The sequence below is a fragment of the Sciurus vulgaris genome (genome assembly GCF_902686455.1).
Source record: "Sciurus vulgaris genome assembly, chromosome: 4".
NCBI lineage: Eukaryota > Metazoa > Chordata > Mammalia > Rodentia > Sciuridae > Sciurus > Sciurus vulgaris.
This window is the reverse complement of record NC_136464.1, coordinates 160,968,619-160,987,423: the sequence shown is the minus strand read 5'-3', so window position 1 is coordinate 160,987,423 and position 18,805 is coordinate 160,968,619. Positions and strand designations below refer to the sequence as shown.

General features: G+C 40.7%; 1 protein-coding gene across 5 annotated transcripts in view; it reads left to right on the top strand.

The window, feature by feature from the left end:
• The window catches only part of MTUS2 (microtubule associated scaffold protein 2), a 599,410-nt gene that overhangs the window by 527,572 nt on the left and 53,033 nt on the right, over nt 1-18,805 (top strand). Inside the window, exon 1 of one of the 5 annotated variants that reach the window (XM_079138563.1) lies at nt 7,437-7,978. The exons of the other annotated variants lie outside the window; for them this stretch is intronic. Within the exon in view, the coding sequence (XP_078994689.1) occupies nt 7,925-7,978 (54 nt within the window). The 5' untranslated portion in view covers nt 7,437-7,924. Of the gene's footprint in view, nt 1-7,436; nt 7,979-18,805 lie in introns of those variants that run through there. 5 annotated transcript variants of the gene reach the window in all.

Genomic DNA, 18,805 nt, shown 5'->3' with positions numbered 1-18,805 from the left:
CCGAGGCAAGAGGATCACAAATCTGAAGCCAGCCTGGGCAACTTAGCAAAACCCTGTCTCAAAATAAAGCTGGGGATGGAGCTCAGTGATAAAGCACTTGCTTAGTATGCTTGAGGTCCTGGGTCTAATCCCCAGTACTGTAGGAAAGAAAAAAAAGAGTATCTATCCTATATGACTGGGAGGGTAATTTGTGTTGTCAATCAACCCATAACAGGATGAGATTTTTGTATTTGATTTTCAGCAAATATCAGCCCTGAAACTATAGAGGATAAGGATCTCTTTCAGGGCACATGTAGAAGCTCTTAGGTTATTTATCTGACACCAAAGCAAGGAATTTTAATTCCTGAGCTCATCCTTTCTTATGCTACTTTGTGTTCTGACCTTAGGAGTAACCAGCCAACATCATTATACTCATTAGTTACCCAGCTCCTTGTTTCTGGTTGAGGAGGAATATCCAATGCCAAGTCATTTGCGTTATCTCAACAGTTTGGCTGTGAACTATCAGTGCTGTCTTTATTACTATAGATAGAATCATTAGCAGCTTTAAATCTAATTAAATGAGAAATTCAAGTCCAGAAACTTTACATGGCAGAGAATTTTGTCTTTATACTATGGAAGAGAAATCTGAGGCCCTGAGACAGAGTAAGTGAACTACCCAAAGTCACCCAGCTAAAGAGTCAAACTGAAATCCATATGTCTTCTATATTGTAATTGCTCTTTTTCTTTCTCTCACTCTTTGTATTAGTCAGCTTATGGTACACTAGGACCACTTTTCTCATCTAATAAGTGTCAAATAGAAAAATGCACTTTCTGGTTTTGCCAACTTCTTCCCATCCCCATATCTGAGTCTACCTATCAATTGTCCAGCCTATTGACCCAGTTAGGAAAGTACTGAATTTCATTTCTCTTATGAGAGTAGTCAACTCTGCTGCATTTAATACAGAAACTCGAGGCTACCTTCCTGAGATCATGCCATTCATTGTCTTAAAATACAATACAATAAAATAAAAGTATTGTCAAAGACTAAAATACTAGGAAAAAAAACTCATGGATAACAATTTTACTATTTGACTACAAAAAAAATTTTTTTTTTTTTAGTTTTCTTTTGAAAAGTATCTAAGAACATATCTAAGGAGACAGAAGCACTTAAGTCATATGTCTTCTTTTTTCTCTTTTAGTTTTCTAAATTCAAGTTATTGCATCAAAAGTGTTTCAAAGCCTCTCTATGTGTCTGTATGCAGTTGATCGTAACCACAGATTGCCTCCAGGGTTAAGATTCCTGTTTTGTATTTCCCCTGCCTGGCCCACTCTCACCTCATTAAAATCTCTAGATGGGTTGAATTTGGTAAAAGTTACGCATATTTTCCTGGCAATCCTCTGTGAACATCCAGTACCAGAACCCCAGCTCATATGTTAGATGCATGGAAAAAGGCGGGGCATTGATGATGGGACCAAAATAAACAGATGGTTGCCTTGACAACCTGTAAGAGACTCTTTCACAACCATTTTTCAAGGTTTTCTTTTCAAATAAATAATGACAGAGGATACTTTAAAAAAAAAAGTCTCATCTATCATCTACAAATGGTACCAAGATTCACAAAGTGCACAAAACACCAAATGCCTCTTCCCATAAGCCACCTTTACTCTCTGGGGTTCCGTCCTGCATCACTTCAGAAGTCTTCCTGGAGACCCATCTCAAGGCAAATTGCTAGCCTCGAGGGATGAACTGAATAAGGCACAGCAAGGGGGCTGCAATATTTGGCAGAAGACAAATGTGAACCATTATGATTACATGAGACAGGAGGCCATGGTGCCAGGCATAGAGAATAACGTGAAATCAAGGGAAAGAGAAAAGTCACTCCAAATGGGGTCAGGGAGAGGTCCTGGAGGAGGTGAAATGGAGCTGGCTGGGGAGCCAGGTTGGAGCTACGTTTGAGTTGAAGAGACTTGAATCTCACTGGGAGATGGGCAAGGAATTCCAAGTTTAAGACAAAAATAGTAATAAAATTGAACCTTTTAACATTGACATGCACCTGATTTCTATTATTATGGTTTCTATTATTATGTTCGTTTTTAAATTGTTATTTTTTTTGTAAACACACTTAAAAATAATTAAAATGGAAGCTCTGGTTCCAAGCTGTGAAAACGTGGAGCAATTCTATAAGCATGTTTGGATACGTTCATGTACTCAGATCCCTTTTCCAGGTTATAACACCAGCTCACAGGAGGTAAGCTTTAGAGGCAGACCAGCATTCAAAAAACTCCACTCTATCAATAATTTCTTAGCTTCTTGTGAGTTGTACAATCTCTGAGTCTCAGTTTTCACACCTGTAAAATGGAGATGTTCTGTGCTTATTTCACATAGCTTTGGAAGAGTTACATGAACTAGTTCATGCAAACCCTGAGCACAGTACCTGGCATCTGTTATCAATTATTTGTTGCTCCAAATCAGAGAGTGTTTGTATGGTTTTCTCTGATGAGACATAACATTAGGCTTTCATGTGGCTTTTCTAAATGCTTGTTCCAACCCCAGTGTAAAAGAAACATGCCAGGAGTACAAATCATCACACATTTTTTTTAAATATTGGGAGCTAAAATGTCCCTGATTTCAGGAGCCTATAATTTCAGTTTCTTATTATCCCAAATCACAACAGTCTAAACTCCTGTTTCCTTTGCTTTTAAGAAGTCTAAGGGGGAAGGGAAAAAATAACAGAATGAATCAAACAACATTACTCTATGTAAATTTATGATTACACAAATGGTATGCCTTTACGCCATGTACAAACAGAGAAACAACATGTATCCCATTTGTTTACAATAAAAAAAAGAATGATTAAAAATAAATAAATAAATAAATGAAAAAAAAAAAGAAGTCTAGTTTTTTTTTTTGTTTGTTTTTTTGTTTGTTTGTTTTTTTCCAGGTGTCCAAGCATTCTGAGGACTTCCTGGAGAAAAAAAATCAATATTTTTTCTGGTACTGAGGATCGAACCCAGGACCTTACACACATGAGGCACACACTCTAGCACTGAGCTACACCCGTAGCCTCTTGAGAATCTCTGTTCAGAAGGTGTCTTTTTCCTATTCCTTACCTGGCCCCTGTGCTCCAAAGGGCCAATAGGGCTTCCTCAAAAGGAATGTCAGTGAGCATTTTGCCTCTGCCTGGAGTCCAGGCTCCTTTCTGAAGTCCCCCAAAGAAGGAATCGCTTCCTTCTCACCTCAGCTCAAAGCCCCATCCTGATTTCTTCTTCAGCAGAAGTTGGCCTATGGGAAGGATCACTTTCTCTAAGGGAATGTCACTCCCTCTAGGTGGTGGGAGGGAATAACAGCACCTACTGTGTATGGGATCTCATTACCATTCCCAGCTGAGGGAAGCAGAGCTCAGGGGAGGATGCGGATGAATGATTCCAGATCTGGGCCAGGACTTGTACAAGATGAGCCTAGGGTATCTTCTAGTGTGGGGAAGAAAGCAAATCAGACCGACTGTCATGTTGAAGGACTCGGGGCACAAGAAAGATGGGAGTCACTGAGCATCTAAGAAAGATAAGTTCAGTGGAGCAAAGCCTATTGTGTATATCAAAATTAAGATGCCACCTCATAGCTTATAATGATATTTTGAAAATGTGAGGGAAGGCAAATGACCCCCTCAACAACAGCCTCACTGGGTACTGTTGTTTAGTCCAAAAATTGACTCTTCAAAGGAAAGGAGGAGATGCCTTTAACTTGCCTTTTCTATACATACCATATTGTAGGGAGTTGAAATAATCCGAGTTGATAAGTAAAAAAATTAGGATAGTGATGAGGAGGAGGAGGAGAAGGAGGAAGATTTTGCAGTGCTAGGGATGAACTGTGCCTTGCACATGCTAGGTAAGTGCTCTGCCACTGAGCTATACCCCAACCTGCAAAACTAATTTTCATATAAAAATTTCAACTAAATAAGTGTAAAAAGACAATCAGAACATCATGTTACACCCCCTCCAATGAAATACTCAGTTAAGGTAGTAGTTATGAATAGATGAAACTGTTAGCTGACAGGTTGGTGAGGAACCTGAAAATGATGGAGATGAGGTTATCAATCCTGATTCATTACAGCTCACTAACGCAGCCTGCCTCCGGATCAAGGGCAGCAGGATGCCCGCGTCATGTCTGAAGTATCATTACCCCTGCAAAATTGAACTTGAATCTCACCCAGGCTTGAGAACTAGATCCCATCTAAAGGGCTGTAGGAAGGGGTGAAATGACATTACAAGGAAGCAAAGAGGCAAATTCAGCTTCTGGGACTTTCCTCAAGACTGCTAGCCTGGTTCTGAGCAAGGTAGTGGCATGAGGGAGTGAGAAGAGAGGGTGAGGTTGCTGCCATCAGAGACCCAAGAGACTTAAGACCTAATAAAACACATGAGCCTGGTCTGGGTCCTGATTCAAAGAGACAAACTATTTTTTTTTTTAAATGTTAGAAACCAAAATTTTGTTACAGGCTAGGTGTCAGATGCCAGGAACATATTGTCCATTTTATTTGGTGTTTTAGTCACACTGTGGTTATGTAAGACAATGCTCACAATTTTTAGCAACATATACTGAAGCACATATAACTGTTTAAAATACTTAGCAGAGGTGGAAGTAAGAAAAAGAAGAGGGACAAAAGAAAGGTGACAAAAATCTTGATGATTGTGGAATCTGGGTGATAGGTTAATTTTAAAAAAAGTAAAAAAGGAATAGATGAAACAGATGTGCCAAAATCTTTGTTTTCAAATATTTTCTTTTAGTTGTTGATTGACTTTTGTTTTCTTTATTTATTTATGTGCGGTGCTGAAAATCGAACCCAATGCCTCACACATGCTAGGCAAGCGCTCTACCACTGAGTCACAACCCCAGCCCCAGATGTGCCAAAATCTTGATCATTGTTGTTACTGGACATAGCAAGAGAAAGATTCTTTGTATTTATCTCTGTTTTGAGTATGCTTATATAACATGGAAACAAAACAAAGACCCAATTCTAGAACACTGGAACACTTCTCACGACGTGGTTATGTGTGCTGAGATCATACCATGTGTGCAATTTCCGGATGGACTAAGTCAGCCCCAGACTTGTCCTTTAATGCTCTCAGAGCACAGGAAGAGAAACCAAACTTTCTTTATATGATTCTGCAATCTCACCCTCATCTCCTTGGACAGTGCATTAACAAGAGTTCTCATACATGGCCCAAGAATAAGCAGCAGCAGTTTTCTACTAAGGTGTAATATATATTCTAAATTAGAAAGAAATAACTTCCTAAGGCAAACTATCTGAAGGAGAAGATCATTTTTGCCTGAAGAAAACATTCTTTACATTACTCTGGGGAGAGGTTTAGCTTTGTGCAATCTCCCTGTACCCTCTGGCTCTTTATCTTGACTTCAGGGATACCTGGTGTACAGGGTCTCTTTGCCTCCAGGTGAATTCAAGTCACCACTATTTTTGTTTAATTTTGGTAAAATTCAAATTAAAAATTTACCATTTTAACTGTTGTTAAACACACAGTTCAGTATTGTTGAGTTTAGTTTCCAGAACTCTCTTCATTTTGCAGAACTCGAAGTCTGCACCCACTAAACAGATCCCCATCCCCCTGGATGACCAACATTGTTCTGTCTCTGAATTGCTGACTCTAGGTTCTCATATAAGTGGAATCATGCAGTATGTATTATTTTTATTTAGCTTATTCTACTTAGCACAGTGTTTTCAAGATTCATCCAGGTTGTAGAAATTTCTAGTGTCAAATTTCCTGCCTTTTCAGGCTGGGGTACAGCTCAGTGTAGAGCACTTTGCAAGAACAAGTCCCTGAGTTCTATCCCCAGCACTAGAAAAATAAAAACAAACTTCCTTTTTAGGGCTAAGTAATATTCCATTGCATGTATGTACCACATTTTCTTTATCCCTTCATCCTTAAATACATAATTTGGTTACTTCTACACTTGGCTATTGTGAATAAGGTCGTTATGAACATAGGTGTAAAAAACAACTGCTTCTTACAAGGTAAAACTTTTCTTCCAAGGTTTCAAAAGTTCTAGGAACATCTTTCAGTCCAGGTTCAAGCTCAAAATAGTGGGTGTGAGGCTGGCCCAATCTCACTTCCAAAGAGCATAGAAACCTGTGAGAGGAGGAAGCCCTGTCCCAACATCACAGAGCCCAGACAGTTAGGGGTCCTTGGCTTTTCCCTAGTACACTTCTTTTAAAACAATAAAAACTGAAACATGCTGGCAAGAGGCTAAAAAGTAAAAATTAGCTCATTCACTTGTTTTCCATTCTGCAAGGGTTGGCTGCCATTCCATAGACAGCATGCATATTTTGAAAGCTTCATTCTAAACATAAATGAATGCATGTGCAAATGAATATGTTCGTTTTGCTTTTGATAAAAGTTTACTTCTCACTCAACAGTGGATCACCTTTCCATGAAGTAGGAAGGTTTCAGAAACCTAGGGTATTTCCTATTTTTATGCTGTTGCAAATGATGCTGAATTGAATATCCTGATGCCTACGCTCTTGCATCATGATGTATTACTGTAGAATAGAAGGGAGAATCTTGGGTCAAAGTGTATGGATATTTTAAAATTTGGTAGGTATGACCAAACTGTCTTCCTAAAGGATTATACTATTTTATCTGGTAGCTTTAAAAAAAATTTGCACTTATTTTGTTACATTTAGCACAAACATCCCAAACATTCCACTTTGTCTGTATTTGATCATCAAATACTTTTGTCTTTCTTACAAGTAAATCTACATAGCCTGTACTAACTACTTAATTAAAATCTGCTTGGAAAAATCTCAGTTAAATTAGAAAAATCACCTAATTTCAGCAACTAGTGTCTTCTTCTAGCCGAGGCAAATTTATTGGATGAAAAGGTAATCATGTATTTCTGCTAATGATAAATTTTGGAATTTCTCCTCTGGGGCATCAGGACATTAGAAACTTGCTAATACTTGCAGCTTTTATTTTCAGGATGACATAAATATATTATCAAAGACCAAGTCCGTTTTGAAGAGAACTTTTGCCCCCTTCTCTTTTTTATTTTTTAACTGTTCGAAAAATAACACATTGCCTTCAAAGATCAAGTCCTCTAAGCTTTTGTGCCAATTCGATTTGAAGAAATATCTGGAGAAATATAGCCCAAATCGCAATTTTAAATTACCTAAGCCACTTGAATGGTGTGTGTATGTCGACCCAGGCCAGCGATTTCACAATTGTTTCAAAATTATATTTCAAATGTAAAGATCTCATCAACGAAAGTCAAACATGGTTTATGGCATGAAATTTGAAAATGGTTCTCATCTACAACAAATGCTCTTGGAGGAGAGGCCGTAGCCATCACGCTTACAAACACTGTGACTTCTTAGGAAAACAGAAAGCCAGGATTTGAGCAGAGGCACGCCGCTCTCAGCCTTTGGGTGTCCTCAGGCCAGCGTCCCTGGAAGCCCAGGATCTCCTTTTGTGTGCGTCCTGCGTCCTCTCCAGGCGTGTCTGCGTGGTGCAGAGGCGCATCCGCACTCGGGGAGGGCTGGGAGCGGCTGCCGGCTAAGAGCAGGCTGGCTGTCCTCTTGGGGAGATGGCATTGGCGAATGCTCGGTTGTTATGCGACTATTGATTTGCCTCACTCTGAGGATTCCAGGGGCAAAGTGACCCTCCCGGCTGCCTGTCGCCTCCCTTCCTCCCGCCCGCCAGTTCTCCCTCCCGCAGCAGGATTCCAAACGCTGCCGCTCCGCCCTCCTCTGCCTCTCATTCCTCTGGCTCCTGGATACCTGAAGTTATTAGGAGAAATAAGGTAGCCGAAGGGACCACATGGAAGTTGTGACAGCTCCCGGCGGCGCGCCCCTTTCGCGTGTGCCGGTTCCTCTGCTTAGGAATTACCGCTGACACGTTGAAAGCAGGAGGTCCCCTTGCCAACCAGCCTGCCGGGATGGGCCATTGCTGCTGCAAGCCTTATAACTGCCTTCAGTGCCTGGACAAGACGGTACTTTGCCTTCCCTCTCTCTCTTCTTCCCCCTCCTCCTTTGCCAGGGCAGAGAGAAAGCCGCGAGCCAACCGCCTCTGTCCCTCGTCTCCCTAGCATGCGTGTGCGCTTTGTTGGTGCTCAGGACCCTCCCTTTACCCGTTCCAGTGTGCTGAATTGAGTGGTGTTCACAGAAACATTTGGTCTCACATACTCTGCAGTGCCTTACATAATTTTGTATTCTGCGGCCACAAATGGAACTGTTGCATTTTCCTGAATTAGTAGGAACATCTTAAAATCCAAACTGCCAAGAAATCCTTGGAATATTCTTAATGCATTGTAATGTACCTGGGAAACCTAAGATGTTCAAGAGTGGAATGTAGGTTAGCAAGGCATGTTTTTCTTCCCCAAGCTGGAACTTTGAAAGTTTCCTTCTCCCGCCCCCCTCCCCGCAGCATCCATCCTTGTAATTTATATCCTTAATGTCAGAGAAAAAAGCACACCCAGGTATAGTTCACCCACATCAGAGAGGGCTGAATAACACAGATGAAAATCTGAAGAGCCAGGGAGTCTGAGGGTGTGTTCAACTATTCACTAGAAGGAAAATTCACAGCCAGGGAACTGAAAATAGAGTATTCATGAGACTTGTATGGCAATTCCTACACAAAGCCTTTCTTTGCTTTTGACACTTGCCTGCTCTGTGAGCTTACAGAGGGATTAGGATATTCTTTTAATTTCAGCACTTGATAACTGTTGGCAAGAGCTCTTGTCTCTATGATATATTTTATTATCATGCACATTCGAAATTCTCAAAGATGCATGAAATGGGATTTCACAGGGGGTGAAATTGCCTCCTTTCTACCCACATGGACATCAGCTACTAGATAGCTTGGGGTATAGTATGTGACCAGGTGAAGGAAAATATATGGCTTAATTTAAAACTCATTACAAGGCAGTCACTGGGGAACATCTTACTTATCAGTTCTTCTTATGAACTTTGACCTAAAGTAGGCTTACATACCACCCCAGAAAATTAAACTGATACCTCAAAAGTCATTTAGTACTTTTGTTCCAATACAAATAACCATTTCAATGGGTTTGACTTTTGCCACCCTGAGTATGAGCCATATTTCTCTTACGGCAAACAGAAATACAAAATATTTGCACTCAATCATCTGCAAACCCAACATTGCAGGGGTTAAGCTCTTTGTAAGAGAAGTGGTCACAAAAAGGAGTCTAAGGAAGCTTTATAACAATGATTGTAATAACAGGGAAAGATCTGCCCTGTGTACAACAATATTATAAAGTTTCTATTCCTAAGCCCTGAGAGGAAAGTCTTAGAAATAGAGTCTGTAAAACATTAGGCCTTTAAGAAAATATATTTTAAAGTGAGTCTGTCCCCATTTTTCTTTCACTTCAAGTTCCTGAAAAGAATTTTCCCTGTATAATTCTTGAATTCAGAGATTTAGGGAAATAATTCAATGTTATTTTGTCTCTTTAGCAGTGTGGCATTTAAGTAGTTTTTAAATGTTTTAACTCAGTACAAATTATTTTTAATGAATGAAAACTTAAAGACTTATACTACACCTATGAACTTTTCCATTATGTTCACACTTGTACTTCTTGGCTTACTATATTTCAGAATAGCATTCCATTTGAGGTTTTATAGATATATATTCATAAGTGCTTTTTAAAGGAATTGAGGACTTTCTTATTTTAAAATAAAAGAAGGGATTATTTTGTTTATTTGCTTACTTTGCAGGATAACTTCACAGGCAGTCTGCCTGAATCATTTATTATTTGATAATTACCTACTGGGCAAGCATTGTGTAGTAGGATAGTATGGGACTCTGCTGCAGTTTCCAACTTCAGAACTCAGTACTCCTGTAAATGCCACAGTAAAACCCTTCAGGGTCTTAATCAGCTCCACCCACTTCAGCAGGTTTGAAGAGGTTTGATAAAACTGTTGAGAAAATCTTCGGATTCCCTTTTTCCCTTAAAAAAAATAATAATAATAACACTTCCTCAGCACTTTATATAGGTACAGAATAGTAAACCTTATTTTTGAGAAGTAAAAACAATTTTTTATAGTTCATTCATTGTATAGCTAAAGATGTTTTGGAAAACATGGTAATTTAAAGATACTTTTTAAATAATCAGTTTCAGAGGTGGGGCTAAGAAATTGGAATCTGAACATGCTTCTTTAGCATTTGCTTACTGGGATTATTGGAGAAAACTAGAATCTTGTCTAGAATACAAAATGAAAAAAAAAAATTGTTGTTAAACAAATAGTTTGCAAAAGTTATTTGTGCTTATGTACTTCCAGCTTATAAAACCCATCGGATTAGCAATATTTATTTCTGGTTTACTCTGTCCTTGGTTAGTATGGGAACTATTAAAGAATTCTTAAAAGGTACAGTCAGTTATTGGTTTGGTTGTATTTCCACCTTTTCCAGAGAAACCGTAAGTTGGGTAGGCAACAACAGCATATACGGAGCACTTAACTAAACAGTAGAAAAAGTCTGGGGAAGAGTAGGCGAAAGTTCTGTGATTCTGACCACACCTGTTTATAGTCCAGGGAAAAGTATGCACAGAACCATGAACTAACTTTCTTGGAAAAACTGGAACATGAATTACACTTTGAAGCTTGTGGTGGAATTCTACTGAACCCAGGAGAAGAAGGAATCTAATTTCAAGCAAAGAGTGCATGAGGAAAAGTGTTTTCACCCAACTGGATGACATACGAGAGGGGAAATCTCAGGGCAAACACAGTGGGAAATACAGCACAGAGGGATCCTGGGAGGATTTTCTGAAAATTCTAGATTTAGGTCTTTTAACTTTAAAATAATTATTTTAAAAGTAGGGACTTACCCTGAGTTTTTGAGCAGTGATGAAATCTGCAAACAGATTCATCTGTATGTATGTTGAGAAAAAAGACATGACCCAGGAAGGTCATTGGAACACTGGATGGATCCCAAAGAATCCGTGTTCACCTGTGGACTCAGTGTGGTCCAGGATGAAGCCTCGACTCTGCAGTGCAAAAACTTCTTATCCTTAACTTCCCAGAAGCAATCCATTTTAGGAAGGCTGAATTATTAAGAAAAGAAAACTAGATGTGTAAACTAGAATGCCAACCTGTTTTTTAACAATCAGAAATATAACTCGCAAGCAAACGAATGGCAACAAGCCTGATAAACATGTTATTTCATTTGGGGATTAAAAGTCTAGCTTTGAGACATTCTGATGCAAATAAAATCTGCACCACAAATCATGTTATTTAAGTATCCAGTGGCCTCTGAGTCTGAAGAGCCCATGACCCATCCCCTCTCCTGCCTGCACTTCAGAGACTGTGTGATCACCGTTGACTCTGGTGCCTGTCTTTTCTGAGCTCCCTTGCTGGCCAACTCCCCTTGTCATGAACTTGTTCCTTCTCATGCTGTCTTTAACAGATTGAGTGTGTTGCCAAGTCTTGCTGGGTGAAGAACTATCCTGTCCCCTGTAGAAGCTCCTTGCATAAACTAACCTTTTATGGGTCATTTGTAAGCTTGGTTCCAACTAGAGGCAAATCTTATCTACCTTTTATTTAAATTCTTGGTAGAGGTGGGAGTTGGGAGAAGCCACCTCTCTATTCCTCCCAGGTATATGTGGGGCTCTGATGGTAATGCATTTGGGAAGGTGATTAGAGAAAGGTAAGTCCAGAAAAGAAACTTCTTCAGTGCAACGTAAACAGATTAAAATTCATGGTACGGGCTAATTTTCCTTTCTTTTGCACTTATTCCGGGAGGTAGGATTTCCCAGCATTACTTACTTAGATTAGTATTCCTTCCCCTTGGCCCCATTAATCTCTGTCCTTTCCAATTGTTCATTAGTAATCCAGATATGGATTTCTCTTATATCTCAGATACGATATTGCCTCATTACCTACAGCCTCTTAGGTAAACTGGATGTTTCTGTTTAACCATGGACTCTCCCTGCAGTGTGGATGAGGTCAAAGGTTGGAATTTTTAAGTTTAGTCATTCTTATTTCTTCTAATACACGGTTCGACTTTGCTCGTTTTGCACACAGGCATTTAAATGTATTGAAAAGTATTAAATTTGAATGATATTTTGCCTTTGATTGATTTATATTGAATTATATTTCAGAGAAGAAAAGCAAATCATTATACAAAAGTACCGTGTTCTTAGTGTTAATTACATGCGAAAGAAATAATATTTATTGATGAACTCAGACATAGTATCAGTGCTGCCTTCAAGCCATAATAACTAAAATGAAAAATAAAAGGTCAGTCTACCTCCCAAGGGTTTTTTCCACAGAGCCATATTATGAATCTGGCCAGTCTTCATAATATTCATATTGAAAATGAATGCACTGTTCACAAAAGGTGCCAGGAAGACAACTCTGAAGACGTACATATTCTGCTGACGTCACCTTGTGGCTGGCTCATTTAGAAATAGGAAAGCAAACGTTCCCATAGTAAAACAAAGTTCCACTGTGTTGAAATAAACCCTAACCTGAAGTCGAGGGTGAAAAGCAGTATTGTTTTGGGGAAGAATGAAAATTTTCTTAACTGCTTGCTTTGCCATTTAGTATGTGTGTATGTCATGTGTGAATTTTTAAAATTCACAGTGGAAAGGATGCAGATATTTTCTCAAATGCCAGAATTCCATAAACTTCTCATATTATCCCTCATTGTGGCTCTTTTGTTTGACTTTGGAAAAACTGGCAGAGCCTTATGTGGTTGGATTTTCCAGATATGCACTGATTTCAGAACAAGCTAAAAACAGGAAAAAATAATTGAGAGTGTATATATATGAGAGTGTGTATATATGTAAGTCTGTGTGTATATCTGTGTATCTGTATAACTACAAATATAGATACATACACAATCCTGTGAGGAAGAATATGAGCTGATAAAAATGCTCAGAACTACAATGAATTTTATGAAATTGTTCTTAGTACTCCTTGAAACCAACCAAGAATTCCTATAGGACATATCACAAAGGCAGGAACCTGGAGAAAAAAAGAAGAAAGGCCCTGGGCCAAGTATGGTGGCACATGCCTATAATTCCAGCTACTCAGGAGGTTGAAGCAGAAGAGGATCAAAAGTTCAAGACCAGCCTGGGCAACTTAGTGAGACCCTGTCTCAGAATAAAATAAAAAGGGCTGGATAGATAGCTCAGTGGGAGAGCACTTGCCTAGCATGTGGGAGGCCTTAGACTCAATGCCCAGTACTACAAAATAAATAAATAGTAAGAAGAGCCCATCTAGTGGTGTGACAGAAGGTACCAGAAAGGCTCAGGTGCTGTTTTGTGTCACTGGTTCTCCTGGTCTTTCCCTTGTCACTTTAAATCTCTCTGTTTATTCATCGTCTGGTCTCAGTTTAAATCTTTAAGACAGCCTTGCCCCAGTGAGTTAGATCATGTTGTATTGTGATTGCTTATGCATCGACTGACTCCTGAGAGACAACCTCTTCAAAAGCAGAAACACTGTGCCTGATATGTTATAGTCACTGAGGAATAATGTGTTGTTTTACTCAGGAATAATGAGTTTCCTATCGCTGGATTAATTAGGGGTGAATGCACCTCACAATCACCCAGTATTCATTTTTAAAAGTAAACAGGCAGTGCAGTTGGTTTCTCAGTCAAGGAGGGGCTTAGGTGAGCAATGCCCAAGTGTGGAATCTCAGGGGTGATGCTAACGATGAGAGGCATTTCCATCCCCTGTTTCCACCAGGTTCACAGGGTGGCATCCACCATCTGAGCAGAGAACTCCCGTTGACCAAACATGTTGAAATAACAGAGTGTGGCAGCTTTGCTTGGGGCCTGGCCACACATTCAGTTGCTTGAAGTTAGTGGAATGATGAGTAGGCTGTAGGCTTTCCCAGGCTTCCCTAGCTAGGAAAAATGAAAGGCAGCATTCCCCCAGGAGTTTGGGAAAGGCCTTGGCCTTGGGATCCAGGTCTAAAAAGAGGCAGACCAGCAGTGATATGTTTGGGTGAAGAAGTAAAGGGGGTGGTGACTGGACGTTTCATGGGACTAACTCATCTTGGACTCCATCTTTGAATGACATACATAGACCATGCTGAAATGAATGGAGAACTAAGAGTACAAAGGAGAGAGAGATGTGACTAAATAAAAGAGGTAGCTAAGAAGATGCAGCTGCTGGTTTGGCTTACAGAAGAGTGTTCCAGCGTGTCCAGGTCCAGTTAAGCCTGTCGTGGAGTAAACAGCCACTTTAGAGGAATGGCCTTCTTCAGTTTCGTGATTCCTGGACTCTATCACCAGGATAGTTTGGATGGTTAAGTACTGTATGCTATTTTTAGCCCTCTTGAGTGAACACAGGAGCTCATGCGCTTGGCACCAATTAGGAATTTTCCACTCATCTCCCATTTAGGGAAGCGCTGATCTAACCCTGGGCTGTCAGAGAAGTCCTTGCTCATATTCCAGTCATCCCACCCTGTCATCACCCTGGACTGCCTGAGGTTGGGGAACAACACAGAGGAGTGACTTGAGATCTTTTCAGAGGGATTCCTGAGTGTTCCCCATAACTGAAGGGCCCCACAAGACAAAGACCACTGCTGGATTCTGTTGAGCCGGGATGGACGGGGTAACACTTCTGGTACGGAATAGCAAGTGGAAGGTTCCTTGAAGTTCACCTCTTGTCTGAGGACTGCTGTGCCTGCAGTCACCGCTGTTGACTCATTTCTTTGCAGGGTCACACTACGTCATTCTGGTTTGGCTTGCAGGAAGCCAAGAGCAGCTTGCTTGATGCAAAGAATTTATAAACTAGAAGGGTTGGTATCATTTCAAAAACAAGCACTTAAGAAAGAAGAGCTGTTGCCAAGGTGCACAGGCTGGCTGGCTTTCGTGTACTCGGCTGGGCTGTGCCAGTATCTTCAGCAAGAATGTGTTCAGAGGCCATCAGAAAGGCTCTTCTGGAACTGTCAGGGATAACTAAACAGCTACCCTACCTGAAGTTACTGCCCTATGGAGGCTGTGCGGAAGATGGTCCAAACACTGGAAATGTACCAAGATGCAAACCAAAAAATTAAGAACTGCAGACTCTGGTGGGTAAGGAGTGAGGCAGCCAGGGAATGTTCCACGGAGTCAGAGCAGTCAGAAGCTGACTCTGCCTCTCCCCAAGTCAGACAGGAAGAGCTGTGTGGTACAATGTGCAGATCCAGTCTGAGGACCAGTGCAGTTTGAATGTGGAGATTGCATTCATATAAATGAGGAGAAGAGGGAGGAGTCTTGGTGTGTTGGTGTCTGATGGAGAGCGAGGGTGCAGGATTGGAACCCCCACCTTTGCCATTTCCTGGCAGGTTGTACAGGGGCTGGTTACTTTCCTGAAGAGCCATAAAAGGGGGGGGGAAAAAAAAAAAAAAACCAGGAGTCACTGGACAGTAGAGTTGGCAGTTGGCACTTGCATCTGTGGGTTCTGCAGCCACAGATCTGACCAATCACAGATCAAACGTATTCAGGAATAAAATCACATCTGATTGAACACATGCAGACCTTTTTCCTTGAAACCATCCCCTAAACAACACAGCATAAGAGCCATTTACCTAGCTTTAGATTTTATAAATCATCTAGAGAGAATTTAAAGTCTGCAGGAGGGTAGGCATGGGTTATATGCAAATACACACATCTTCTAGCAGGGACTTGAGCACCTGTGGATGCTGGTGTCTCAGTTGGGGCTGGGGGTCCTGGAGCCTAGTCAGTTGATACTAAGGGACAGCTCTATCTGGAATAGTGAATGAGGCTCACCCAGCACCAGGCCTGGCCTGTAGACTGTGTTAGGTAGAGGTTAGCCTTGATAATAACCCATATTAACTAGTAAATAATCTTTAGCCAGAACTTATTGGAGTTTAATCATTTCTCTACCCATCCTTTTTTCAGTACAGTAACTGGGAATGAAACCCAGGACTCTTGCATGCTAGGCAAGTGCTCCACCACTGAATAACATCCCCGACCCTCCCCATGTACCTTGAATTTTATATGACTTATCTTTGGCAACCCACCCTTCCTTGGTAAGGCATCTGATGACTCTAGTTCGAAACTGGTTGGTTTTATAGTGTGAGCTTAAAAAAGATGGCTGTGTGATACTGGATGGGGTCACCCTCGTTCAGCCTTTATTTATTTTATTTCTGAGTGTTTTGTGCTGCTGGAGATTCAATGCTCTCTCCCACTGAGCCACGCCCCCAGCCCTCATTCAGGCTACTGGATCTCTCTGATGAAAGCTTGCTTGCTCAGATGGAAAAGGCTCGGGGTCTCTAATCTCATTTCTATTTCCTTTCCACTTTTACATCTCTTCTTTATCTGTCTTCTTTCTTCTCTTGCTTCTTTTTCTTTACTTTCTCATTCCTTCTCTGTCAATCTTACTTGTTTCTTCTAAAGGCCTGGCCACCAGCATCGACATTAGCTTTCCACTGAAGTGACTGAGTCTGTGGTCTTCATCCGCTACCTCCTCCTCCACCAGTAGGTAGCTGCCTGAGGCCTGTCCACTCAAGGGGCCTTCCAGGCCAAATGCCTGACTAGTCTGTCCTGCCTCTTAAAGTCTCCATAGCATCTCCCAATAGCACCACCTGGGGACCAAGCCTTTAACACATGGACTTATGGGGGACATAGAACTTGCAAAAGATAGCAAACATTTACAAGGCCCGGATGATAATTGCTCTCAGTATTTGGTCTGCATTTGAGCCAGAATGGTCTGTTGTGATGTGGAAGATCCCTGGAGCAGGACTCTGCTAAGATCTGACAGGCATCCCTACAGGAGCTGAGGAAAATGTTGGCTTTGGGATGGGAATTGAAGTTAGTTGTTTTTGACAAGTCTGAATGTTCACTGCCACACCTGGCAAAGGCTGGTTCTCAACTGATAAATAAATACAGGTTTCAGCTTTCTGGCTGTGTTTGGGAATTAGAGGATATGAATATTCAAAATTATCCTCAGTAGGAGAAGCAAGTTAATTTTTTTTTTTTTTTTTTTACTAGTTTAAGATTGTTTCAGGGTAAATAGCGCAATGACCCCTGTCCAAAATACTAAAGTTTCCTAACTTTTAACAAGTTGTTTGGTTGTCCCCTGGCAATATTATGCTGATGTTAGAACAATGTGTAACCCCTGGGATCAGTTTGATTAGGACACTTTCCCTGTTCTGCGTTCTGCATTCTTTGAGCTGTATCAAAACTTAGTGTAGGGTCAGTGATAAAGTGTTGCCTAGCATGTGTGAGACCCCTGGGCTTGATCTTCAGCACAGCAAAACAAAACAAAACAAAACAAACACCAAGAAAAAAAAACAAAATTGAGTAGAGGCTGGGAAGAGCCAGGAAAGTGCTCAAGAAACCAGAGCTCAAGAATGAAATGTAAATTATAAACACAGTTGATAATTACTATGGGAAAGCACCTATTAGTTATAGAATGTTATCTAGGTACAAATAAAAGAAAAAGAAACCCTGCAGCGATAGCACCACCTAACACTGGAATGAGCTTGCTAAGTGCTGGACACTCTTCTAAGCGCATCACATATGTGAATTTATTTAACCCTCACGACAACCCTGTGCAGTGGGCATGGCATTGAGGTAGTGTCAATTAACCATTAGGAAAATGTACACTCTCAACCCTGAATTCAGAGAAAGCAAGGCTGCTGGAGACTGAACGGAAGGGCCTCACATTTGAGATGGGGGGATCCGTCTTAGGTCATTTGGGCTGTTATTACAAAATATCATAAATTAGGGAGCTTAGAAACAAGAGAAATTTATTTCTTACATTTCTGGTGGCTGGGAATTCCAGGATCAAGGCGCCAACAGATCTGGTGCCTGGTGAGGGCCCACTTTCTTATAGTGCCTTCTTGCTCTATCCTCACAAGCTGAGGGAGCAAGGCTGTTCTCTGGGACTTTTTTTTTTAAGCATTAATCCCATTCATAAAGGCTCCACCCTCTGATTTAATCTCCTCCCAAAGACCACAGCCCCTAGCAACATCACCTTGGGGATTAGGATTTTAACACATGAATTTTGGGGACACAAACGCTTAGATCATACCAGGGTCCATTGTCCCTCCAATGATGGATATGTTGCTACATTTTCTTAAAAGAATTATTAGCTAATAATTGTTGATAACTATGACTGTAATAGCTATCAATTTGTTATGAAAAGAGTTCTGGTTTTGGTATTAAAAATACTGTGACAGTGCTTAGCAAAGGCCCTTTGGATAAACTGAGACTCCTAGGAACTAAGTAGCACCCTTGTTACCTAAGTCTAAATGCAGCAGATCCTTTAGTCCCATTGAGCACAGGTTCATTAGAGGTGCTAAAACCAAAGGTAAAGGTGGTCAATAAGGAAAGAACATTGTCTTAGTTAGCTTTCTATTACTATAACAAAATACCTGAGATGACTAATTTATAAAGACAAAAGGTTTATTTTGGGTTCAAAGTTTTGAAGGTTCCAGCCCAAGATCAACTGAGCCCATTACTTTGGGCTTCTTACAGGCACTGGAAAGCAATGACAGCATGTGGCAGAGCAAACTGCTCACCTCATGGCCAGGAAGCAAAAGAGAAAGAAGAAAAGGCCAGATCCCACAGTCTCCTTAAATGCCCCCAATGACCTAAGGATCTCTACTAGGTCCTACCTCTTAAATGCCCCCAGCATTTCTCAACAGCACCACATGGGCCTTTGGGGGACATTGAACATGCAAAGCAAATATTCACAAGGTCCTGATGATATTTGCACTAGGTATTTGGTCTACATTGTAGCCAAAATTTTCTCTCTGAAAATCAACTTGCTTTGGGATTACATTCTATAGAGTGACAGATTTTCTCTGAGGTGTTAGTATCTCTGACTTATTGTCAGCATTC